At 38.6% G+C, this 25,557-nt stretch overlaps 2 protein-coding genes and 1 long non-coding RNA gene across 4 annotated transcripts; 2 read left to right on the plus strand and 1 right to left on the minus strand.

Moving 5' to 3' along the window:
- The first annotated feature begins 289 nt into the window (after positions 1-289).
- LOC100646478 (7SK snRNA methylphosphate capping enzyme bin3) lies at positions 290-5,002 on the plus strand. Its single transcript, XM_003399359.4, has 4 exons — positions 290-590; positions 1,632-2,937; positions 3,011-3,229; positions 3,319-5,002. The coding sequence occupies exons 2-4, from the start codon at positions 1,642-1,644 to the stop codon at positions 3,721-3,723; spliced, it is 1,920 nt and encodes a 639-aa protein (XP_003399407.1). The 5' UTR covers positions 290-590; positions 1,632-1,641; the 3' UTR covers positions 3,724-5,002.
- On the minus strand, positions 4,768-25,259 carry LOC100650124 (echinoderm microtubule-associated protein-like CG42247). Its single transcript, XM_012314411.3, has 17 exons — positions 24,133-25,259; positions 23,586-23,810; positions 22,284-22,806; positions 21,793-21,970; positions 11,328-11,561; positions 11,127-11,243; positions 9,917-10,148; positions 9,525-9,820; positions 9,174-9,338; positions 8,955-9,050; positions 8,732-8,869; positions 8,398-8,658; positions 8,064-8,321; positions 7,812-7,974; positions 7,540-7,722; positions 7,366-7,461; positions 4,768-7,264 (listed from the first exon to the last, which is right to left on the minus strand). Exons 2-17 carry the CDS (start codon positions 23,719-23,721, stop codon positions 6,996-6,998), a joined length of 3,345 nt encoding a protein of 1,114 aa, XP_012169801.1. The 5' UTR covers positions 23,722-23,810; positions 24,133-25,259; the 3' UTR covers positions 4,768-6,995.
- On the plus strand, positions 12,962-16,563 carry LOC110119713. Of its 2 annotated transcripts, XR_007225808.1 has the most exons (5): positions 12,962-13,674; positions 13,740-13,791; positions 13,874-14,108; positions 14,826-14,954; positions 15,048-16,563. It is a non-coding gene; the product is annotated as an uncharacterized LOC110119713 (long non-coding RNA). The 2 variants fall into 2 exon arrangements; XR_002308209.2 differs by lacking the exon at positions 13,874-14,108.
- Positions 25,260-25,557: the final 298 nt, after the last annotated feature.

Genomic DNA, 25,557 nt, shown 5'->3' on the forward strand with positions numbered 1-25,557 from the left:
AGTTATGTCTAAACTACTATAATGAGTAATAAAGTAACAAATTAAATTTTTTATTAGTCATTTCATGCATACAGAATATATAAATAAATGAATACAAATTACTTACATCATTTCTATTAGTATTCAAAGTGTATAAATGTATGCAAATAACGGAACAATATTACGCATTTATATACATCTATAGGCATACGTGTGTGTGTGTGTGTGTGTGTGTGTGTGTGTGTGTGTGTGTGTATTCACATATATACATGTTTCCTTTTGGAATATTCAAATAATTGAATTACAAAACTTTCTGTTATTTTCTAAGGGTTCTGCATTTATACAGTATTCAAAAAATTGTTTTCGTCCAATCAAATTGTATTTCGGAGCCGAAAATTGCCGAAGCTATGTTCGGCTCATTCGGGTACCCACATAGAAAATGGAGTTTGAGCAAAGCAAGCAAAGCAGCTATTCGCCATCGTTGATGGGCGCACAACGACAGTTCGAAGCTGGGTGCATCACATATTTTCTGACAAACGTGGATTTTTGTGCTTAATGCGAGCAAGAAGTACACCGAACTGAAACCAAAGTCGGGTGCAAGACATTTGACAGTAAGTTTATACGTTTAGCAAGGCATCTAAAGGGAAAAATCCAAAACGAAAACTGTAGGCATAGACGACCATTCGTTTACAAAACGCCATAAACCATAATCTGCGCATGCGCGGTCGCGGGAATGATAAATTTACACAGAGAGTCGTGTATACCGTGGGTCAAAAGGATATTTGTATACCTACACTTTTTGTAATAACTTTAAACGATCAATTGATATATTAAAAACTATTTACATTAACAATGTTCTACGTATGAAAATAACATAAAACTATTTTCAATAATGCGTTATAAAAGTATCATATAATAAACATAAAAATTTGACAGTTAAAATAGTATTTGTTTATCTGCTTTTGATTTTCTTAAGAACTTATAGGAGAAAACTAACTGTTTATGACACCCTTAAATTCGTCTCGACGCCGTTTTTAAAATTAAATAAAAATATCATATAGTGTCACTGAGGAGATGGTTATGATGGTTGATTTTTTATTAAATAAAAAACTTTTCTATTTTTAATACATGAATTTGTTTTGATCCCAATTGAATGCTTACTAACTTAATTGAGTTATTATAAAAATATTAGGTGTACAAATACTTTTAAAGTCACGCGATTTTAAATAGTTCGCGGGGCGACAAATAATTGCTTCAACCACTAGGAAATATTCTTTTAAATTTATGTACGTAATATATACGAACAAGATTTTATGTAATAAATTCTTATGTGATAATGCGGTCGTTGTTTGGTTATTCATTATAGAAGGACATTATCTTAAAGCCTACTACAACGTCTTTTCCTTTATGTTTTACGTATTTTTTGATAACGTTTATGTGCTTAGATAGTTCGGAATTTTACTACCAAAATTTTCATCGACTATGTAGAATTTATATATACCATGTTAAATAAATATAATTCGAATTTCATGCAATATTTTTTAATTTAGGTTTGCTATTTATGTTGATTTTTTTGAATTGTTGTCTTTTTAATGGTATTTATTAATTTTTATCACAAAATCTAAATCTAATTTCTGCAACTCTCTTTTTAGATTCTAAAAAATGTCATCCACGCAAGTTGATCGGTCCACCAAAATGGGTCATATTACTAAGAAGGAAAATGAAAAATCAAGAAAGACATTTAATTCTTCTCATAAAAAACACAAGCACGAAGACAGTCGTCATTTTAAGTTTGGTAGGAAACGTCTACAGAGTTTTATTAGCAATGGTAAATTCTTTCCACCATATAAACGTAGGAAGAAGGAAGGTGCAATTATTCCACCTACAAAATTTTTACTTGGTGGTAACATACGTGATCCTTTAAATTTAAATAGCATGCAGGATGAGGAAATAAATAGAGCTATGAATGCTGTTACACCTAAGTCTAGCCCATTGCCTACACCTAGACATAAAACAGAGGTTATTGAAGTAATAATTCCACCAAATATCTGTGACCCTTTGAATCTGAGCAATTGTAATGACAATGAGGAATATGAAAAACAGCTTATATCCCCAACTAAGAAATGTTCTAAGCGACGAAATAGAAAGAAAAAACGGGCATCTTCTGGTTCTGGGAATGATGCAAGTGATTCAACTGAAATCAAAATTAAAGACTGTGATGCTATTGATATTGTAGAACCCATGGAACAAAGTGTTCTAGACAATATTGTGGCAGAGCAACAACAACCACCACTGAATTCATCACCGACTAATTCATCCAGTCAGCCTAAAGAGACAAAACCAGAAAGTTCACAGAAAGACAAGAATAAATTACGTTTGAAAGGTTTAGAGGAACCTAAGGACAAAAGGTTAAGGAAAGTGGATGTTAAAGATAAAATTGTCAGTCCTGTAATTCCACAACCTGGAGGCTGGAAGACTAGACCACTGCATAGGCCAAGTCAAGATAAGAAGAAGAAACAAACAATGCCCAGGTTCAGAGAGAAAGATGCTCGTTATCAATATGGAAATTACAACAGGTATTATGGGTACCGTAATTCTCATAATGATATGGATACAAGACTGACAGTATTTGTACAGTACAAATATTTATTTATTGACAAAGATGTATTAGACATTGGTTGCAACATTGGTCATATTACTCTTTCTGTTGCAAGAGATTTCTCTGCCCGCAGTGTAACTGGTATAGATATTGATAGAACACTCATCAATATAGCTCGAAAAAATATTAAACATTATGTCAATTGTGCACAGTCTCCTGCTGGCAACGAGGATAGTGATCACCAAGATGTAAACTTCTTTCCAATATCTATGCCAATCATTTATGGTCCAGTTGACATTCCAGGTTTCACAAAGAATAAAAGTCACAGAGGTTTCCCTTACAATGTCACTTTTGTACAGGTATTGTATTAAATTACATATATTATATCACGTAAATTTAAGTTCTAAAAAATTTTAATATATTTATTTTTAGGGTAATTATGTGCTCGAGGATGATTCACTATTGTGTACAGAACAGCCGCAGTTCGACACAATTCTTTGTCTGTCGATAACTAAATGGATACACTTGAATTTCGGAGATGCAGGTTTAAAACAGGCTTTCAGGCGTATGTACGCACAATTACGCCCCGGTGGAGTTTTATTACTAGAACCTCAAGGTTGGAGTAGTTACTCCAAGAAAAAAAATCTTACAGTAAGTATTTCCCTACTTGCTCTAAAAGGTATATTTAATCATTATATTATCCTAAAATTGATATATGTTACTTTGTTTTCTTGTCATAGGAACGGATATATAAGAATTATGAGAGTATTGAATTTCGACCGCATAACTTCACGCAGTATCTCTTATCTTCTGAAGTCGGCTTTTCCAAATATGAAGTGTTATCGATACCTCCACACCCATCGAAAGGATTTCAACGGCCGATCTATTTGTTTACTAAAGCTGGCCTATCGCAAGAGAGATCTGATAATTCTGTGAAAAACGTAACAAAACGACAAGAACGAGAGATTGAAGAGAGGAGAGAATTAGAGCAGGAGCAACAGCATGAAGGGAGAAGAGAATTGGGACAGAAACAAAAAGATGAGGAGAGGGCGGAATTACAAGAGCAACGAAATGATGAAGAGACAAGAAAATTAGAAGAGGAGCGAAAGGATGAAGAGAGGAAAAAGTTCGACAATCTAACTTAATCATGTGGATGAGGAGGTTGCGAGGTAGTGCCGGATCCTTACCGGCTAAAACCTCTAAAGTGGGCTACCACGGCGCGATCGAGGAAGCTCTGCGAATTTCAATGGAATACATCACAGAGCTCCTCCGCGCCGCGCTTAGAGCCTGTCTTCAGAGGTGATTAACAAGAGCCTCTCGTCGTACCTCGATTCCACGGCGCTGTAGGACCGTATTATAAGATCTTTTACAACGCATGTGTCAGTTTTTTTATTCATTATTTTCCTCTACTTTCGATAATGTCAAGGTTATATTATATATTTATTATATTATATTATATTTATGTCAAGGAATTATATTTTTAAGACACCAGTCCTCAGTTAGCAGATAATGTATACAAATTAAGTTAAATTTTATTCATTTTGAAGCAAAAATAAAACGTAAAATAGTCATTACAGACTCGGCTTAAATAAAATGTTATAGGAATAGAGGAAGGACAATGGATAAAAACAGCTGATACTTGTGTCTAAAAAGATCAACCGCGTGATTGTTAATACTAGAGATAAAAAAAAGAGAAAAGGAAAACACGGCAAAAGCTTCCAAAATACGGACGTACGGGTGGCTTTCCTTCTTGTATTATCTAGTCTGTATATCATAGAGGAAGAATGGAATAATCACTTGACAGTAACTTTGTAGTTCAAAACGAAACTTCGTTTTCAATTCAAAACTTTCTCGCACGTTCCGCGAAACATTTCTGTTCGAGTATGTTTCATGCGCTCCAATTGTAATTATACGCATTTTTTTGTTCAAGTTCCATTTATAAAATAACCACTTTGCACGCATTTATCGCGATTTAAACTGATGATGAAACTGAATAATAAAACATCACAGATGAGTATGGCGTCTCGTGAAATAAAGCGATTAAGCATTGAAATACACGATAAGGAAATTGTTCAGTAATTAGTAATTGGCTTTTTTCTGATATAAATCGTACTGGTTTACATTCTTTTATGTATTTGTTTCTGTTTTCTACTTGGCTGAATTTTAAACAACTGTTTTTTCGTAGCGCATAGACATTTTGAACACGAATGCGGCCGACACGTTCATACCTTTCTATCCTTGAATAGCTATGCGATACGAAATTCGATGTGAAAAAATGAGAGAAAGATGTTTCAAAGGAGGAAGAGAGACGTGGACGTGTTACGTTTGAGAGGATGAAAGGAAAATGAACCACTTAGACGCTTACCAAGAACACTCATAGTGTAAGAAATAAAATTATTAATAATAAAGAATCGCTTTGAGTTACTGGTTGTGTATATTTTACTCTTACTGATTACCTATAGTAAAAAAAATTTTTCATTATTTTTAGAATACGTCTAATAGTTAATAGTAATGATTCAATCATTTTGTATCTAATGTGCAGAATTTATTGTAGTAAGATAGCTTTCTACACTGTTACGATTTTATGCTAAAGATTTGAGGGATCGTTTGAATCCTTTTCGTTTTTGTTTCAGGACGCATCGAAGAGCAAAATTCAGTTCCGCCTGCGATTGAAACATTTTTTTACGATGATTCTTATAATATACGAATTTATTTGCTTTCGCAGATATTTCAACTTCTTTCTAAAAATGATCGCAAAGTTCATATATTCAAATTTCCTTAGAAAAGTAACAAGTGTAGTCTGATATTCGTTCAATACATAATAAAATAATGGAACGTAAAAGCAGGTTTGAATCGTCGATAAGAGTTCGTTTAAAGGTTCGGATAAAGGCTCACGGTGATCACTATCCTAGAAATAGATTCGATCATACGAGCTCTCTCTCAGAGAAAGCAGTATTTTGAAGCATGCAGGCCGTGAAAAAATTTCGAACTCGATGCCATGGCAGTGACGATCCCGAGCATAGCTTGCTAACATGAGAGATTCTCGTGTTATCATTTGCATCTACTACTATATGTATATATTTATATATATAATATATATTTCTGTAATAGTAACATATCGTTTAAACTCTGTATATTTTTCCCTATACTTCATCAATTTGTTTTCTCTAGAAATAGGTGTGAACAAAAGGGAGAATCGACGGAGAGACGCGTTGACCCGCAACAGCATTTTCTCTAAAATCTTCGAAACGATGAAAAGAAAAATGAATTGACCATCGTCCCGGCACAAAGGTGCATGTAATATTTATCGTCTTCATCTCAATTTCTGTTTAAATCTATCTCCATTACTTAAAATCTACCAAGTGGCGCCAGCGCCTCAAAAATTGCACGCTCCTGAACGTGCACATATTGTTTCTTTTTTCTTTTTTTTTTTTTTTTTTTGTTTCTTTTTCTTTTATACTCCTACTGGATACACATATAACGTGTGCCTATTTGTATTGCTTTCATTACGACTTTAATAATGTACTGCATCGTTGTAGCGTGATAACATTATCGTTTGTCGCTGTTATCATAAATGCATACAAGAAGTCGTAATACGACAATGGCAAAACAGTTGAAGGAAGGGAAGATAGATTCTTGTCCTTCGCTGTTACTATCGTCGATAAAAGAAGTCCTGATCTTTAAACGTGTAATGAGAAATTCTGTTCAAATGTCGGTCTTAAGAAGTAAAAATAATTAAAAACATCGTGTACGGATTATTTCGTGGAGGTGGATGTCTTGGAGAAATTCACAAGATGCTATGATGTGGCAACGGATGTAAAAAGTGAATGTATTGCACTTGCAAGACGCTTAACTTGAAGATAGTCGAGCGATGCAATATATTTTCAGTAGATCTTATCTTCCTTTCGTTTACAAATATCAAACTACTTCTTTCAACGTTTCAGGGAATAAAGCGCGAACTGCGTTGCTGCTGCATGAAACTATACTTAAAACGTGAAAAATGTCTCCTTGTCTCTAGAAAGATTCATCGACACAAAAGTGAGGCCACAGACAAACATGCCCAGACAGTTTTAACGCTTTCCAGGTTGGATATTGGACAATAAACGACAAACATATTATCGCCGGAAAAAACATGCTTGTCAACCGAATCAAGTTGAATGAAAACGTTTGCAAAATTTGCTAAGTATCGACTCAGCCGTTCAATTCTTTCGCTGAGGACGAACTGCTGAACGCATGTTACTGAACTGTATTCAGCGCAATGATAAGAAGATAAACGTTTGTCGCGTTTGTTCATTGGTATTAAAAAAGTTCCACAATGGAACGAATCATCGCGATTTTGTACAGATTGCGTTAATAGTCTAGTTACCAGACTATTGAAGACAAAGGCAAAATTTATAACAAGAGGTAGTCCTTTTATCTACTCGTCGACTAATTCCCAAAGCATGAGCGCAGCGTCGGTCCCACCGACGGTGACGACATTCTGATCGTTGTAGAGAAATCTGGCGCAAGCCACTAGAGAACTATACACTTTTTCTTCGACGTATTCGGCCTTAGCACTGGTACATGGATACCTGAAAAGTCTCAGATAGCCTTCTGCATCACCACTGACTAACATGTCATGAGCTGCTGACCTACTTGACGTAGTTAGAACAGTCGTTAACGGATAGTAACGATTATTCCACATTCCTGTAAACAGTATTGTTATATATTATTTTAATAATCCTGAAACTGTAATAATAATAATGTACAGTGTTGCTTTTACTGTTATAGAACTTGCGTATACTTACCAGATACCATGTATCCAACCATGCAGTTGTGCGTGTACCATTTCACATCCTTCATAACTAATGGACTCTTCTCCGATGATAAGGCTTTCACATCCCCTGAAAAATGTACTTTAAGTTATATTTATTCTCTTTAAAGTTTAAAGCTAATTTAATTATAAAAATAAGCAACGTTACAGAATACTAAGTCGTAGTCCTGTGTAACAGTCTGGAGAAATCTGCTATCGGAACTCCAGTCAAGCTGCACTAATGGTTGCGTTCCGCGGATCTTGTTACTCTTCTTGTACGAGAATCCGTCTCTAGATACTCTAAAGAGATATACACTACCATTCTGAGAACCCATTGCCACAATTTCTCCCGCTGTTCAACAAAAATAAAATCTTATATCTTTTATAATCAACGTACAAAAATATACAAATATATAATCATGTTTTATATGTGTATCATACTTGGATTATAGCCAATGCATGATAAAGGTGAACCACAAACTCTAAGGGTTGCCACAGCTGCCCCTGTGTCTGCGGCGAGGACCAAGAGATGACCTTCAGAAGAACCAGCGGCAAGGGCAACTCCAAAAGGATGGAAAGCTATGCAAATGCACTCAAAACCGACCTAAACAAACGTTACATTTGAATTTAAATTTTAGTTAAGATTTAACAATTTTTATTTGAATGTGAAAATTTGAAGATTTAAATTAATACCTGTGTCGTCCACAAAAGTTTATGTCTGCGCCAAAGAGCAATATTCTTATCATGACCCGCAGTAGCGAACACTTCGTCGTCAGGATGCACAGCAAGACCCCACAACTGTCTCCCATGGCCAAACACGACTTGATTAAACCTTCTTTGAAGAGAACCTTCTAAAATATTATTCCTGGTAGTTCCAACATAAATATTTCCGTCGTTCCTTCCTGGTCTCTGAGGATAAATACTTCGCACACCTCCTACTGCCTCTGGTAACTATGTAATGTAATTTTCAGAAATAGCATAACATATAATACTTGCCTATTAATTAAAATCTAGGTTACACGCATACTTTAGTGTCCGTGATACGTTTGTAATTCTGAAGGGAATCCCACGCGGCGATTTTACGGTCTTTTTCTCCGCCAGAGAGCAACGTTCCTTCTGATAGCATAACAAGTGAGCTAATGCCTTTATTATGCGCCTCAAATTCCATTCGTACAAAGTATGCACCGTCCGCATCCACGGAGTAAACGGTGATGAAACCGTCGCTGTCTGCCGTGACAACATCTCCGTCTTGCTCGAATTGAATGCTAGTCACGTGCGTACGGGATGGCTTAAATGGAAAACCAGAATCAGTAAGTAGCTCCAAATAGACGAGCACACGTTTACTTCACATTGCAACGTACAGGTTTGATAATGTCCGTCCTTTCAAAGAAACCGTCTTTCCGCCGATTCCAGAAGGTCAAGTGACCTCTACCGTGCGTAATCAGTAGATTGTCGTCGAGAGGATGAAAAGCTGCACCGGTTAGGTCCTCCTGCATGGTCTATAAAAATTGGTATTACACGCGGACATTATGATATATGATCATGACATTGTAGCGTGCGCGAAGTAGGTGGAGAAAAGCTTACCGCCACTTTACCCAACAAATGGCCCCATTGCCACTGCCACACTGAGAGTATCGCCTCCCTGCCAGCGTCAACCGCTAATACGTAACTACCCCCGTTCTGTGCACCAAGAATCATATAGAAATGTGCTCGTTGTTCAATTCTTTTTTATACGATATTTAGATTCACGTTATGTTACTACATTAGTATCGCGTATGTGTGCATTTGGGTATGATATTTTACCAATTGAGAGAACGCTAACGCGGAGACGCCCATCTGGAACTCAGTCATTCCGAACACGTACAGAGTAAGCAGAGTCTCTGTTGACCATATGCGAACGTGTGGTTGCGCTTTTCTGTGTCTACCAGCTTTTTGTCCGGATGCCACCAGCTCTCTACTTGGGTGAACCTACATATACATTAAGCGAATACGTTGAAATATTTAATCACACTTATTCGATCTTAAAATTCCGGAGATGTTAAATTATCTTTTTACATTTTTTGATTTTAACGTCTGATCTATTTTAGATTCCCGTAATATCTTTCCGATCAATTATAATCCAGTTAAAGTCCCAACTGAAATCAACAATAATACCTCCATGCACGTAATATCCTCCGTATGGCCCACATAGTGCCGTTGTGCATTTTCCTCTCTGTCAAAGAGAACAGCCACGGCAGCGACATAGTACAAAAGTTCTCCACTCGGTAGAACCCAGAGATTTCTTCGGGTATCGGTGCCCCGATATCCGTAAACCCATTCAAGTTGCAGCTTCTTATCCGGCGGAGAATTGTCCACCGGTGGCAGGTGGGAAGGTGGATAAAAGGATCGTCTCAATCCTCGAATAGTCACTCTAGCTGGTTCGTCTCGCAATACCTCGACAACGCTATAATCTATTTAGAGAGAGCGTAATGTGCTCGTTTAATATCGTTATTTACAATTAGATAATCGGTGTACATAATGGATAAGCGAAGAGCGATATGGAGAACCGTTTACTCGGACGACGTCTGAATCAGGGGCATACAAAGCGCGTGGTCTGCTTTTGCTTCGAGCTCGTCTTTGACGACCGATATCCTCGACCACAGTGGGTGGTCCTCGTGATCTGGATCTTCTTGCTGGGGATGCGGTAACAGCACCAGCTATACCCATCCCCGACCCAGTACCCAGATAAAAAGTATCCACGTCAGCGAATTCGTTCCTTAGTTGCGAGAAACTTCTTACCTGTCAACGGTATAGTTATTTAATTTAGAAACAGATGAAAAATTGTGGTTTTATTTTTAATATTGTCTTTAAACAATTATCCTTGATTATAAATTCTAAGGATGCGGTATCGATAAAAATAAATACGAGAAAGGAATGTAGGTGTCAAAATGAATGAACCTAGACACATCTTGTTCCCGTGTCGGAATCATGTCACGAACGTCACTGTTGACGTAGACGTCACAGGGCGTATACACGATGATGCATAAGGTAGTCGCAAGAATGCTCGCTAAGGAAAATTGGTCAATTTGAAATTCATATACGGTCGTGACCTGGAAAGATGGATCTCTGACCTTTTTTCCCACGAGCCTCCAACCGATTTACAACGGCTGCGATCACCAGAACGTATAATCGTGTAATCTGCTATGACGTTGTGAAACTCGAATCAAAAATGATTAAAATAACATGCAACGATGAGAAACAGGAATAATAATATCCTACTTCCATCTGCTATCTTTTTGCATTAACAAGATGTGAATTTCAATATCTATTGAAGCGAAATTTTGTTTGTATCGCTTAGTGACCTATTTCTTTTTTCAGGAATTTTATTCCCTGATTACCAACGATATTTTTGAGTATAATAAAAAGATCGTTCGGAGGCGATTGAAAAGAGAGTTAATCAACGACCCTATTCCATTTATTGCAAAGAAGTCGACCCCGATATCGTCACGCTTCGTTTCGACGCTTCTACCCCCACCATCGCATGCATATTTATGGACAAACATTATTCAAGCAGATTTTATAAGTACGATGCCGAGCCAATGTCTTCGATTTGCATAAATCGCTGATAAACTTTCGAGTCGCCCACGTTTCGGCCGTTCACGAACGTACACCAATCGATCACGATGTACGTCATCCTTCTCGACAATTTCGGCCACAGATTTTGTATTGTATTTCACGTGAATTTTTACAATACTTATTTCTATTGCAGTATTTTACCTCTTGACCTGAAACTGTGAACATTCTTTTGGCCCCATTCATCTTTAATACTTGTCCAAGATCTTCCAGCACTTCTTCGAACGGTTGTGAAGTACGGAGGTTCAGCAAGACTCGACACTGAAATCAATTAGTTGTAACTTATAAAAAAGAAAAATATAAAGAAATTTGATATACGTTTTAGGTGTGCTTTGTAATTACTACCTGTACTGTATGATCATGGTTGTTAACAATTCGTATGACACGTCCCGAAGAAGGCTTTCCACCGCCAGGAGGTGGTGCTTCGTCGGTGATGGAAGCTTTTCTGCTAAGACTCGCCACCGCTGGTGGTCTACTTTGCCATCCTCCGACACCACCTCCAACGCTTGCTCCACCTCTGCTACCTCCGCCAGTAGGACTCGTGTACCAGGTGTTGCTTTTCTTTCCGTAGCTGGCCGGCTATTATTCCAAGTTAGATAATAAGTTAAAAACAAGTCGTGAAAACCTCAAGCAATTCCATTAATGATTTCTAACGGATTCAATCAATGGCGTATGATTGGTTAAATAAATATAGTGAAACTATGCTAGTGGCTTTAAGGTTTAAATATTCATTTTAATTGTTAACACTTTATATCACAAAGTGCCTCACTATATTTGCTTCACCCACTATAATTTAACATTAATATATAGAATCTGATTAGGATTTGGAGGACCTGCAACATATCGGCCGGCAGCGATATAACTTCAAAGGAATCGCTCATCAACACGACAAAACTGTCGCAGCCGTCCCAGGATTTAGGGCTACAGGACTCTAGCTCGGAGTCGCTATAAGAGTCCGCCTTGTCTCCGCCGGCGCCAAAGTCCGGCTCCAAGTCCGAGCGGGACGAGGAACTTGCCGACTCAATGGTGAACCTAGATCACTGTAGTCTCACTCAACGATATTCACAGTCCTTAGAGAACGTTCTTCACTGAACAATAAACTTTATCCTTGCTTGTTCACATTCTTTTCCATCACTTGCACACAGTAACCCTTAGTTCTTCTTCAATCTTTTTAATTCTTCTAATAATACCTTATATAACAGATCGACAAATTTTAGTTATTTCTTCTGTTTTAATCATACAACTGTACTTCGTAGATTGGAAGACTTTAATTTGATTGTATAATTGTATGAACAACACGGGTTCGTAAAAAAGAACGGGAAACTTCTGTGGAAAAGGCGACGCCTTGTAATCGCAGCGGCTGATCGCAAAGGGAACTATGATCGGAACAAACGAAAACGTGGTGTTCAAAGCAAACGAGGGCCGTAAGAAGGTTGTGCCACTAGGTGCAACCTCAACTGTGTTCGATGGATAACTGGAGGCGGGGTGTGTACTGCCTCATTGGGCTGGAGAACCAACCCCCTGGCTGCAACATCCCCTACCCTCCCCCTCCGCTTTCTAGGAGAGCCATCGCGTCTCAAGGCCAAACAGCCACCCCCTGTACTTGAGAGTATATAGCACACCAGATCGTGCGACACGTAGATTGCTGGTCAAAAGTTTGGATTCACTACACGTTCGAAGAAATGCAAAAATCTTCAGAAGTCTGTTTTAGTCAATGACTTATTTTCTGTTCTTAAATCGAAGATCTATCGAAGTATGGAAAATTGTAGTTAACACGTTAATAAATTAGTCGTTGGTAATTTTATATTCATAAAGATTTTATGTTATATCGTACAAAATTTTATATTTCTATATAAAATTTTTTCTTATATGGCTTTTTATCTTTTGCATATCATAAAGAATACTTTATAAGCAACTTAAAGGTAATATACTACAGGTGCAGTATTTTTTTTTTTTTATCTTCATCTCACGTGTATGAGATTTTATATATAACAAGGTTCTTGCATACAGTTGATTGTTACAAAGTATAGTTCTAATGTAATTTTGCCTGTGTCATGATTTGTCGACAAATGATGGTATATTATGATAGACGAGTGGAAATTTTGTTAAATGGAAGCTTGATGGACACCTGTTAATGAGGATATACGTTCGAAAATGAGTGTTCGCAATAGGAAATGAGGCTGAAAGCATTCTTTGGAATTAAGGGCGTCCACGCCCTGATACAGCGGCGTACCGAATGAAAAAAGAAGTAGCATCGTATAGGACCAATTATCCTTGTTGACTAAATGGGGTCAATATTCAAGTAAGACAGAGAGGCAATGAAAAAAAACGTTAACGAGGCTAATAGTGTAATAAACCGACTTATGAATTCGAGACACGCACGCTGCTGCCGGCAGAATGCCAGAGATTCGATGACCTTGCAATCGTTTGCTATACTTGAGATCTTTCCAAATTTATCAGTGGCAAATAACAAAATTTCATAAAATCGTGCAATTCAATTATTTCACAGATATTTCTTACTTTTCTTTATATTAAACCTTGTATTAATTTAAACTTTGTATTAAGCGACCCAAACAATGATACAAACAAGTTTCAGAGAAATTCATCATTAAAAGATAACTCGATCGACCAATAGATGTGTACGCGTTCATCCTCGTGCAGTTGCAATGCAATGCCAGCTTTGATGGGATTGGTATGATAATAGAAGCATAGATTAACACAAGGTGAAGGTTAAACGACTCTCTCTTTCTCACACAGGCGAGCAACCCTTCCGGTAATGCACCCTCCGTGACGTAAGCTTAACCCATAGGTAAGCCATTCAGTGATTTCTTTTCTCGAAAATTATTAGCTTTTTAAGAAATTACACTTCGAAATGTATGTATGTTTAAAAGTTGTTCGAAGACGTCATAACAAAGATTGAAGACAGTTCAAGTTCAAATTGTTCTTATAATATACAATAAATACTTATGACAAAGCGACTAAGACGCTTAATGGACTCGAGGCACGAGCTTTGAAAGGAGAACATTTGGACGAGAGTGAAAAGATATACAATTTTTTGTCGCATGAATCAGCAGCAATAATTTGGACAGGATCGATTGGAATTCCGTAGATTTCACGAATTATCTGGTAACGTTATTAATTCCGATGAAATATATTTCTAAAATAACTAATTTACAAATTTTTAATTTAATATTTAATTTATATTTTCGTCAATTATGTGTATGTTAAATACACAGATACATACTATCAGTTTAATAAATAAAATTTTATAAATTTCTCATATATCAGTAAGTGATTGTTTCCGCTATAGAATAAGGAATATTATTGCATATAAACACCATCGCCAGAAAAATCTGTAATGTGCTTAGATTCTTAATGAACTTCATGAATTCTGTCCAAAGCTACCGGACAGTCTTCATTATTTACTTTCTTATATCACTGTCGAAACTTACTGTTCGACTAGACTCGAAACCAGTTTACGGGTCAACTTTGTTTCCGCAATCTGATCGACTCCAAGCAAGCTTGAAATCAGAACGACTTACACAATCTCTTCCATCGAAACGAACCTCGTAAGGTTCGCTGCTCACGAAAGTGTCTATTAATAAATTACAAACTAAAAATACACCCCTTCATCGACGTCCAGGGCACAACGTCGTAGAAAGATCTATTTCTCATAATTATAAGTATTTGTCGTTAGTTGAAACGAAAGCTCACAAATATTATGTACCCTGCATTGAAAAAACAATTTTCATAATTTCAAGCGGATGTCGTAATAATTTGAAACAATATTGTTTCTTCTATGTAATATGGTACTTATATAATCTATAGATTTCAACGTTTCAGGTGAACAGTTTGCGCGACGTTGTAACATGAAATAGCCATTTCGATCGTGTGGCTGGAAAAAAAAACGAGGCAACTAGGAGTGGAAAAAAGAAAGAAGAAACGAGAGTCCATTCACGAGGAGTTTAGCTGGTTCGTATAGTAATTTATGACGCTGTCCCCATAAATTACGATTTACCAGCGAACTGCAATATGTGTGAGTCAACGCATATGTTTGTTTGCAAGGCTAAGGTCACGGTGCAACAATCTTCCGGCTGTTGGTATGCGATCGGATGGAAGGCGCAACGAAAGTATGCGTGGGTGCACACTCTGGGTTCACCATGGGTGCTACAACCCTTAACCTTTTCACGCATTTACGCGGTCATGTACCCCGTTGATTCATCTTTCTGATACAACAATTCATGCTGCACAATATTTACGCAGTCAAATTAATAAATAGTAGAATTTTTGTGACTTTCTTTTTTCACTTTTAACGTTATCAAGAATTTTACGTTCGACCTAAATATTTATCTGTATGTATTGTAAAAAACCTGCCACATGATTCGAGTAATTCGATCTCTTCTCAGATCTCTTCAAAGATCGAACTTTCTCGATTAACCGTGACCTCCCGTTTCAATGAAAATGAAATCCTGCATATTCTACAATCGATTACGCTATAACCAAGTATCCTGTCAAGAATATCAGCCTATAGAGATTATTAAGAATATTTTAACCATCATATTTTTTACCTTATATTTTTTCTTCGTTGCATAATTTATTAGTAGAAAATTATTTGCTTTTCACATCAATATATCTCTTCGCAGAGAACAACAGGACAGGACATTGAGTTTGACTTTCTCATCTACATTGGAACACTAGCTCGCAACGTACAACAGGGTGAATATCCGTCTTGACCGTTTACCTTGTTGATAAGAGAGCGAGGACCGTTGAAAGGTCGCTTCACTGTACTCCAACCCTTAACCTTTGGCGCCAGCCATTTACAACACTAATTCGATTAGTCGAATTGAATATTTTAGTTATGAAAGAACGTTGACTATCATTCTGATAAAAAATAATACGCTATGTATCTTATATATAAAATTGATACGAATTTGTGGTGAGAAAAAAAGTATTTCCATTTTCCAACAGTTTCCACATGGCATTCAATGCACGCGCGCGGCATTATAATTGGCAGGTGATAAGGCTCTCTGCATCGATAAGCTGTTTGCGCGGCGATTGTTGGGTTAATTCGGCCGATTAACATGAAACATTTTTTTTCTTCCCTTATCGATAATCTCGTATGGCGTATACACAACCCTGATTTTTCGCGACGATCGTTGCCTAAATTAACTTCGTGCATTTTGTGTAAGATGTTAATATAAAAATTGCTCACATGAAAATCATCCACAACTTACGACTATTTGTATCGTAGTGCCACATAGGCTCGATATACAATAGAACAAAAGCGTTCCACTCAATCATCTACGAATTACTTAATATTTGATATATTAAGCAGGGCTTTGATGAATTACTATAATTTCTATATAGTTAAAAGAAGGCTTATCTTGACGCTTTGAAAATCAACTAGTTTCATTCCTAAAATAAAAATGGTCGCAAATGGTTTTAGAGTAGATTGATTATCAAGATTCAACAGTATCAAGATTCAGTAAGAGAAAGACCAAGGTTCTTTCTGAAATCTTTTGAAATATATTTTGCAGGATAGTTTGAAAATAATATAATAATGTATGATGGAAATAAATTAATTTATATGGGTTTTTGTTACTAATACCACATATCACAGAATTCTTCTATCGTTCCTTTCTACTGTTCTGATGTATTGGAACTTGGAATTGCATTACTTTTGTTTCATTCTGTGCATTATTAGAAGAAAATCGAGGGTTGTCGGGGCTACTTATGCATGCAAGAAGTTGAAATCGTAATTGACATATATTACAGGAGTGCGTGACGAGCGAGCGAGCTATACGGAGTGAGAGAAGGTTTAACACACAGGGTAGTTGTCCTGCGAATATTCTGCGACAAGCGTGCAGGCAGTCTGGTCAAAAGGCAACGAATACCATACAGACGGGATGCCGCAGTGATTTACATATCGTCGATCGAGGTATACACGTCATGTGGCGAAAACGTGTGTGGATTGGTGTAATACGCACCGAAGGGAACGACGGATCGCGACCGGTTTTCTTGAAATGCTTCTCTTTAATCGACCCTTACCGAAATTCATTTATTTCGAATTCGAACCTCATACATATTCAGCGCGACAACCAGCGATAAATGATCCGAGCCACGGATTACAATGCGAATAGTAACACGAATCTGCGTGTTTCATGATAACGGGAGAAAGAGGGGAGAAAGAAAGTAGGTAACGGAGCAACATTCTGATCACTTTGAATTCGCACATACACGTCCCCTTCCGCTTTGCGGATCGTTCAATTGCATGTCGATATGTCGAGAAGAAAGTCCGGGAGTTTTTCATACGCAGATAATTAGAAGGAACTTACCGTTGCGTGGAACGACCTTATTCTTACTATTAATTGCATTAACATTCCTATTTAATATGTAGACATATGTCTCGCCGTATATTTTCTTAATTAAACTTTCCTCATTTTTTTTCTACATCGCAATTTGAAAATCAGGTCACTAAAAGTCATATTTTCGAGTAACTTCTTCTGCTCATTTTATGCTATAAATTTGACCAGAGAAGAAATATCGTGTAATTAAATATCAGCCTGTATACTTAGGCTTCTACATCTGTGAAAGCTGATTTAAACGCAAGGAGGTATTAGTCAAAAATAAAAAAACGCGAAACGAAATAAGAAGCTCGATGAAGAACTCTCCAACTCGAACTCTACAATCAGTTGGAATCAGATCGAATGTTAGCGTAATTATTCGATAACTCAAGGTATATCGCTTACAGGATCGACGTAATAATGTCAATTAAAGTGGACTGCCGTCAGTCATGCAGCCTAGAAGAACAACAACTACCTGAAAAGGAGGTGGATATCGAAAAAATTTACGAGCTTAAGGGAGTCCGTTTATCGTCGCAAATATTTTTCGACTACCTTCCTCGTTTCTTCGCCCTCTCCCTTGCCGAGTACGTGTAATTAATCTGCAGGCAAGCATGCAATATTTTCGTCGGCCCAAAGACGATAAAAGCAGAACAAAATTTGGTTCACCGAGATTATGGCTATCGAAATCTTTTCCTTACATGTCACATGTCCCATGAATAGCCTCGCGTGAAACGTCCGTAAGAACGCAACAACGATCCGTTCTTTGTAATTACATATTTTATTCGTTTCTTAGGAAGGTATTCCTTGTGATTTCGTGACGCATATAGGCCAGATACGTGCAAGAAGTTTCTGACGCTAGAGTTCGTGACATATCACGGTGGAGGGTGGCTGACATGAATTTCAGACTAGTTAACAATTATTTCTTTCAAGAACACTCACCAGCGCTGTTATATCCCTTATGAATTTAAGGGAGGGAACACGTGTGCACACGACAGTAGCTGCGACCGACTATTTCAGAAAGAAAAAGGACTCGTTATCACGGCGAAAGCCGGCACGATATGAAAATGAAGAACGAGCTCGAAACATGCGTGACGGATCGTCCTACGTTTGAAACGTGCCACTAGCGATTACAAAGAAATAATCGCGGCGATTATTCAATTGTAAAACGCTGCCTGAAGGATGGCAATTTTTGGTGACGCTTTTTATACTTTATTTATATTACATCCGTGAAATTAATCAAGATACAATCGATAAGATCGAATACAAAAATAGTCGTAAGCTAAAACGACCTAAGTTACATTTTCAAGAAAAAAAAAATCGTATAAGCGTACAATACATCATTCTGCTTATCGTTTCTTCAAATTTTATTTAAGCATTTTGGTAATACGAATAGAACGAAAATGCAAATACGATTATAAGAAACGTAGCGGTAAGCAACCAAAATGAGGGAGACCTCGATGCCCGACTAGTCACTGTTCCATGTCAGTGGCACACATCCGAATCGGTCGACGTCGTCACATAGCATCAATGCCTTTCGATGAACGGTTGTCACGCGTACGTGTGTATTACGTTTGCGCTCAGAGGTTTGCAGTAGTAATAAACTGTTACTTCCGACCGCAGTAGTAACGCCTTTGCGAGAGACGGTCAGAACATAATTGATTGCGTCAACTCACAGCCGGCTGTAATCGATGCTATATCTTCCACCGGTTCCTCGTCATTTCCGTTATCCCGCAACATTAATTTTTCATCATGTTATCGCTCCTCCATGCATCACTATTTCATTACAATTTCGAATGCAACTATAAATTTCCAAATATAACGTGATCCTCGCTTCTAATTTACGCTTTTTAACAATGAATTGTACTTATCGGAGAGGGTGGGTAAAATTTCGAACCGTTAAGAGAATATCAATCTGTTTCATCAAGTTTCTTCAGACAGAACAGTGGAAACACGGTTTGTGAATCGTCTATGTGGAGAACGTTGTATTTATTGATCCCTTGCGGGACTGACCAACGGTCAATGAGATACGGTCTCTCCCTTGCTAGCTGCCCTACGACTTGAGAGCCCTGCATCGGTCTCCTTAACGGAAATACGAACCTACCCTCTCACCCTGTCTCTAACCCCCTATGCTACAACGTGATTCATACGTTCTTGGAGAAACTCGACTATGTATACTACAAAAAAAAAAAAAAAAAGAAAAGAATGAAACAGTGTAAAATGTTTCGAGGAAACGGGAAGAACCAAAAACTGCATGTGCTTAGATTTCGACCTGGCTAAATTATATAAAGTTCCTATATAAAGCAATTGAACAGTGGACAGTCACTTAATGCATAAAACACGAACGACACGAAGGAAGCGAATTAACTGGCAAACGATCGAGCATCCGACCTACATTTTAGTCTGACGAAGATCAGCGGGATAATTTTTTGTGGTGTGGCGCCATAAAGAAATTTAGGTCATCCGTGTAGCGAGGTGAAGAAACTGGAGTCCATTTAAAGGCGCAACCGTTATCACGACATGAAGGAAAGATGGATTAATGACTGGTTTAGTGGGAATGAAAATATGCAGACGAGTGGAACGCATGGAAGCACGATAATGAGGCATTAAGCGAAATAGGATGGCGTACCATTTGAACGGAACCAGAGCGACATAAGAGGGTGGACTGGTGCGCAACCGCAGATCCAATTGGCCAGCCCTTTTCACCTCGCTTTCCAGCCAACCCTGTGGTGATACTTACTCCCACTTTTCGTCCCGTTGACACGCTCCCACTCCTACCTCAAGACCGCAGATTCACCTACGTACGTCGATCTTTCATGCCACGTGGCTTTGGTAAACAATAGTCAAAATATGTACCTGATACTGATTTAGTACAATTAGATTCGGTATCATTAAGAACGAATGCAGACAAAGTTATTCTTATGGAGAAGAATTATTGATACAATTTTTTATTTAAATCTCGTTAAGCCTTCGATTGTTCCTTTTAAAATTTTTAGATGATGTCTATGATTAAAAATAACAAGGTGGTTCGTAGAGAGCTTAATATCGATTGAACCTCTTACAATATAGGTCAAGGTGAATCTCAGTCTAGATATTGTTCATGAGAATACAGGATATAGGTCATGGGTGTATGAACACCGATTATGGACTTCAATCGGCATGCGAAGGTTGCTATAAGTACGATAGGATCGTACATAAGCTTTGGCCACTTTGCCGGATTAAGGGCTGACCCAACACAAGACTAACGCCGATCGAAATAACGGATCGTACACAAGCCGAGGTAGGAAAGCAGAAACTGCGACGATACGATATACGGTATAACGAGCGGCTTAGTCACACCTTAAAACCTAGAAATTAGGTTGGGGCGTGGACCACCCTTCGCATGGCATGACGCAACGATAAATGATATCCAATCCTTCCTATCGGCGCTTTCATAAAAATAATGAACACCCGTGGTCTTCCAGGCGAATTGAGTTGAAAGGTTTAGCCGTTAATTGGACAATTTTTCCCTGCAACCAATCCCTCGACTTTCGAATCTCGTAGACGATCCCCTTTGAATTGGCCTTGATTCGCTCTACGCTTGAATAATGCAGCGATTAACGTAAGCATTTTAGAATTGATTTGAATAAAATACAATTTTAAATGTTTGATATTTGTCAAAGAAGATTGATATAGAACAATGATCGTTGTGACTGTTCTTTTTAGGTAAACTAGGCATATTAGTATTGCGTGTGGCCTGCTTAAAGACTGATCTGGGCCAGATACACAAAGATTGTTGACAGCAATATACGCAGTTTTCTTATAAATTGCTATATCGCGACCTGGCCAGCTCTATTACGCTTCCTATTGATATCTGCGTGTGTATGCATTAGCTGTATGTATACGCGTGCCCAACACGTTCAAAGTACGCATTTGTAGAAGTCGCTAGTGTTTTAACGTCCGTCCACCTTCTTGCACACAGGCTGTGGCTCATGAATATTAAGCGTGTGTTATGTGTACACCAGCTCTAGGTTCGCTTTAATTATACGAACGATACGTAAGCGACGAACGCCCCAAGTAGAAAAGGATATTTACTTTTCGCCATGCATAAGTCCCTGCACGTGTTGAATTATCGCTGTCGTAATAAGATTGGTTCTCTCGTTCGAAGGGAGGTGGGAGGGTTGTTGTTACCTGACCAGATTTGATCTACACATACACGCGATCCTGTGTCTTAAGGACCTTATTTCTTCTTCGTGCAATGTATCAGATCGAATGACCCACTTTTCCGCCGATGGGCGATTAAGACCCTTTTTTCCAAGCAATCTTAAACACCATGCATAGTAACCTGATTGGAAAATAATGCTTCTTCCCAGCAGTATTTCTTTCTGATGATATGTATTTCTAATGATTCTCGCCGTTTCTGAGCTTTAAGATTTCATCTGGCGATATTATAGATGAAAAATTATAAATAGAAAGTTCATTTCGCTTACCTTGAACGATTTGTAGCTGGAAACGACGTACGAGGCACCGTCTTCGAGCTCGTCCAAGGTGAGTTTACGATCACCATCCATGGAGAAGATGTGTCGTGCCCCTCTGGGCAGGTCCATTCGCAGGGACAGCCTATCCAGGAGAGCCTCCAGGGAACCGATGTCTCTTCCTGGCTTAAACCTGCAAGTTATCGCTGTGATAAGAACTACGACTTCAATTTTCATAATTAACTTCGGTTTACCGATACGTTTCATCAATATTGTACAATTAATGCCATTTAAATCTGAAACTCATTGGTAAACGAATGATTCACACTAGTATCTTTTGTATGCCGTAGGAAGAATCTCATTCATAGGCCAAAATCAAGGCCACGAAGGGTGGACACGCCACCTGCACCCAATAAGGGTACTAGCGTAAGCGCCGCTTTGTACACATGACAAGGATCAGGCTACGTAACACGATCATCAACGGCAAATAGATTTTAATAGCTTACCTGAACTCAATACCAGGAAAGTACGGGTCGCCATTTTTATAAAATGTGACTCTCCTGGCTCTCCAGTAACCGAGGTTGTTGTATCTCGCGGGCGCCGGCTCGTGTCGGCTCCTAGGCCTGTGCTCCGGCTGCTCCGGAGGCGGCATGCGGGGACTGGAGGGTCTACTCTGCCTCCAGAAGCCGGCCATGCCGCCTCCACCCCCACCTTCGTTTGCTAGAAGACCGCCACCGACCGCCTCTTGCGCCGCTCCACCTTCCACTTCCACGTCCTCTTCCTCTTCGTCTTCCTCCTCTTCTTCTTCTGCCTCCTCCTCCTCCTCTTCCTCTACGTCGCTGCGAGCGCCTCCACCAGGCATCGTAGAAGCCGTCGCAGCCGTCGTGTTGGTCGTCGTGGTGTTGGCGTTCACCGTCGATGCCGTCGTCCCGACGCCGCTAGGTGTAGTTACTGTTACCACTGAACCAGTTGATTCTTTCAGGGAATTTTCGTTCTGCGCCGCCTCCTGCTCCTCTTTCTTCATTACACCTATTCACGACAAACGATGAAAATCGCAGAAAAATGTCGATGAACTTTCCGTCGATTTCCTTTTCTTCTTTTTTTCATTAATTCTAACTATTCATTTTTTTATAGGTAGATACAAAGGAGAAAATTTTTTTATTTATCACCACAGAAACTTAAAAAATATATAAGGAGTATTTTGAAGAGCAATTGCGTGCTTTTGAATTGAAATGAAAAAATAGAATACTCAATCACATATATCGTTTGGTATATACACACATATGTATAGACCAAGAAGTAGTCCGGAAGGTAAACGCCGTACAAGCCACGGCACAGGCTTTTGTGGTACTAAATCGTTTCGTTCATAGACCCTTGAGAAACCCAATTGTATTTCTATTTTGATGTTTCAATTCCCTTTCAGTTCTTCGTTACTGAATTTCATTTTTTAAACTATCTGATAATAAAACGTACACGTTCTTTCGAAATCATGTACCCGCGAAATCTAGTTAACTACTTATCTTATGAGAACAATAGAACAGAGATGTGAAATATATTTGTTTTCTAATCTCAAACTTTTTTAAGAAATATTTTACTTATGTCCTCGGACGTGGCTTATGGCTTCATGAATTTCAACAAACCAAATCTCTCATCTGTCTGATAACAGGATCGGGGAGAGCGATTATTACGTGCCATAAGAGGTTGCGCCACCTTTTAGCACGAGTATCTGATCGGAGATCTGGGTGGCCGGTTCCCGGAACACATACTCGGATGATCACAATCTCAAGTCGGATAATTAGCTCTCTCACCTGGCTCCGAGGTAGTAGTTGCGCCGGCTCCACCAGCCTCGTTGCCGCCACCCACACTTCCGTCGCGCGTTGCCTCCTCGAACTGCCCCAGGCTGGAGCCGGCACGCAAACTTGACTGATTTTCAGCGGCGATCATCGGCGCAAGGCCGACACCTTCTGCCTCCTCTCTTTTCCTCTTCTCTGTTTTTCAACCGGTCTCGCTCTTTCGGGATCAACGAAACGATCCTGAGGAAAATCTGCATTTTTATTCAAGTATGTTCATGAAGGGATATCTTCTAAAGACTTTCTGTTGTTTCAAGATTTTGGATATTAGAGATTGTTAATATACAATAGTATCCATTATGAGAAAGCTTTGCGAAATGGAAGAGAATCGATATTATACCAATGAATTACAAAACATAAATTTTACTGCATAATGATAATTCAAATTAATTAGATTACCCTAAAAGCTTCGTTACAGATTCTTTAATTTAAATTTGATTAATAATTGGAATAATTTAACTTCAAGTAATGACAAGAGCAAAATCGAGTTGTTACTTCTGCGTACCTCAAGAATCGACTAATACTAGCCGGTATTCTTTTCTATAATGTCGTCCTCCGTGAAATTGCCTGTCAAAATTGATGGATCGTCGAATTGTTTCTTCCGTGAAGATTCAAGGCTCCACTTTTTTATGCCAACGCGAAGCAAAGAAGTGACTATAGGGAACGAAAGGGCCTCTTATGTGCCGGCAGGACGTCCACGTGTCGCGTGATTTGCCGGGGATTCCCGATCGATCTCCCTGCTTACGATGCACTTTTATTTTATAACTGCAGTTCACTGCAGATCAATCGATCGTCTCCCTTCATCTTGCTTAATTAAAAGGTACACTCAAATTTCAAGTGCACATGAACAATGTCCAAAGCAAAGTCTCTCACAATTGTTCCTTTAATGATCCGGTGTTATGAACCCAACGTGCACTACGTGGTTTAAGATTAATGCCATGTAATTACGTTGCGTAACGCTAGATTATTCCTCGAGAAGTTAAGGTCACGAACTTTGCACAGTAATTGGTACACAATAATAACAAAAACCGAGGTGCGGCGGGAAATTTCGATCAAAGTGACTTTACATCTGATTATAGCACTAACTGATAACTTGAAAGAGTATAAAGAAATTCTCATTTTATATTATATAAATAAAATACGAAATTTCAGAACAATTTGTACGCAAAGACCATCAAAATTAACATAAATCAATTTATTTATACATGTAGATGAAACGTGGAAGTCCATCGTGAATCAGCGGGGGTGTTGCCTTTTCTATAGCTCCTCCATTCATTCCTACGCACCGACTTATCCTAGTCTACCTACCGGAAATTCACCACAATCGATTTCTTTCACTTCATCTTTCCATCCAGCATGGTCACCGTTCATCACACTTTATAAAGGATGAAATAGAGAGTAGAAAAAGACGTCATATTTGATTTCGTTTAAAAACTAATAACTCCATCTGCTCGGATTTCAGATTGTAATCACCAACTTCGATGTAAAATTAACGAAAGAAAGAAGATAGCAAAAGGAATAAAGGAAGAGAAAAGCACGTAACACCGTGTTGATTGATCGTCCATCGACACCGAGCCTCATTTGGACGCGAGATTACACCGGACAGTCGCGATAGTATACATATTCATGCGTCCTTCGACGATGGCGTCTCGACGTTAAGTGTGTCGCTTCGAGGGACAGCCACGAACCACGCTACCTCGGCGCCGCCGTCGTTGTCCACGTCGCCATTCTCCTGCCGGGGACGTTTGCCGGCATCGACGCCCCGTGTCAGTGAACCGTCGCCGGTGAAACGAACACCGAACTTGTTGCACCGCGACCAGGAAGTTACGCGCAAACCTCGTCTTCCGTTCAGATCGCCATCCACCCACCCCTATAATCGATGGAAATATCGTCAACAGAAATTGGTCGATAAAATATTATAGATAAAAAT

The sequence above is a fragment of the Bombus terrestris genome, chromosome 11, assembly GCF_910591885.1.
Source record: "Bombus terrestris chromosome 11, iyBomTerr1.2, whole genome shotgun sequence".
NCBI lineage: Eukaryota > Metazoa > Arthropoda > Insecta > Hymenoptera > Apidae > Bombus > Bombus terrestris.

Bases quoted from the DNA above. Each gene is read 5' to 3' on its own strand.
- LOC100650124 (XM_012314411.3), bottom strand. From the start codon at position 23,721: ATGATCGCCGCTGAAAATCAGTCAAGTTTGCGTGCCGGCTCCAGCCTG. The intron at 22,807-23,585 runs GTGAGAGAGCTA...TGTCGTGAATAG, and splicing joins AACTACTACCTCGGAGCCAG to GTGTAATGAAGAAAGAGGAG. The intron at 7,975-8,063 runs GTATTAATTTAA...ACGTTTGTTTAG, and splicing joins AACTTTTGTGGACGACACAG to GTCGGTTTTGAGTGCATTTG.
- LOC100646478 (XM_003399359.4), top strand. From the start codon at position 1,642: ATGTCATCCACGCAAGTTGATCGGTCCACCAAAATGGGTCATATTACT. The intron at 2,938-3,010 runs GTATTGTATTAA...ATTTATTTTTAG, and splicing joins ACAATGTCACTTTTGTACAG to GGTAATTATGTGCTCGAGGA. The intron at 3,230-3,318 runs GTAAGTATTTCC...TTCTTGTCATAG, and splicing joins CCAAGAAAAAAAATCTTACA to GAACGGATATATAAGAATTA.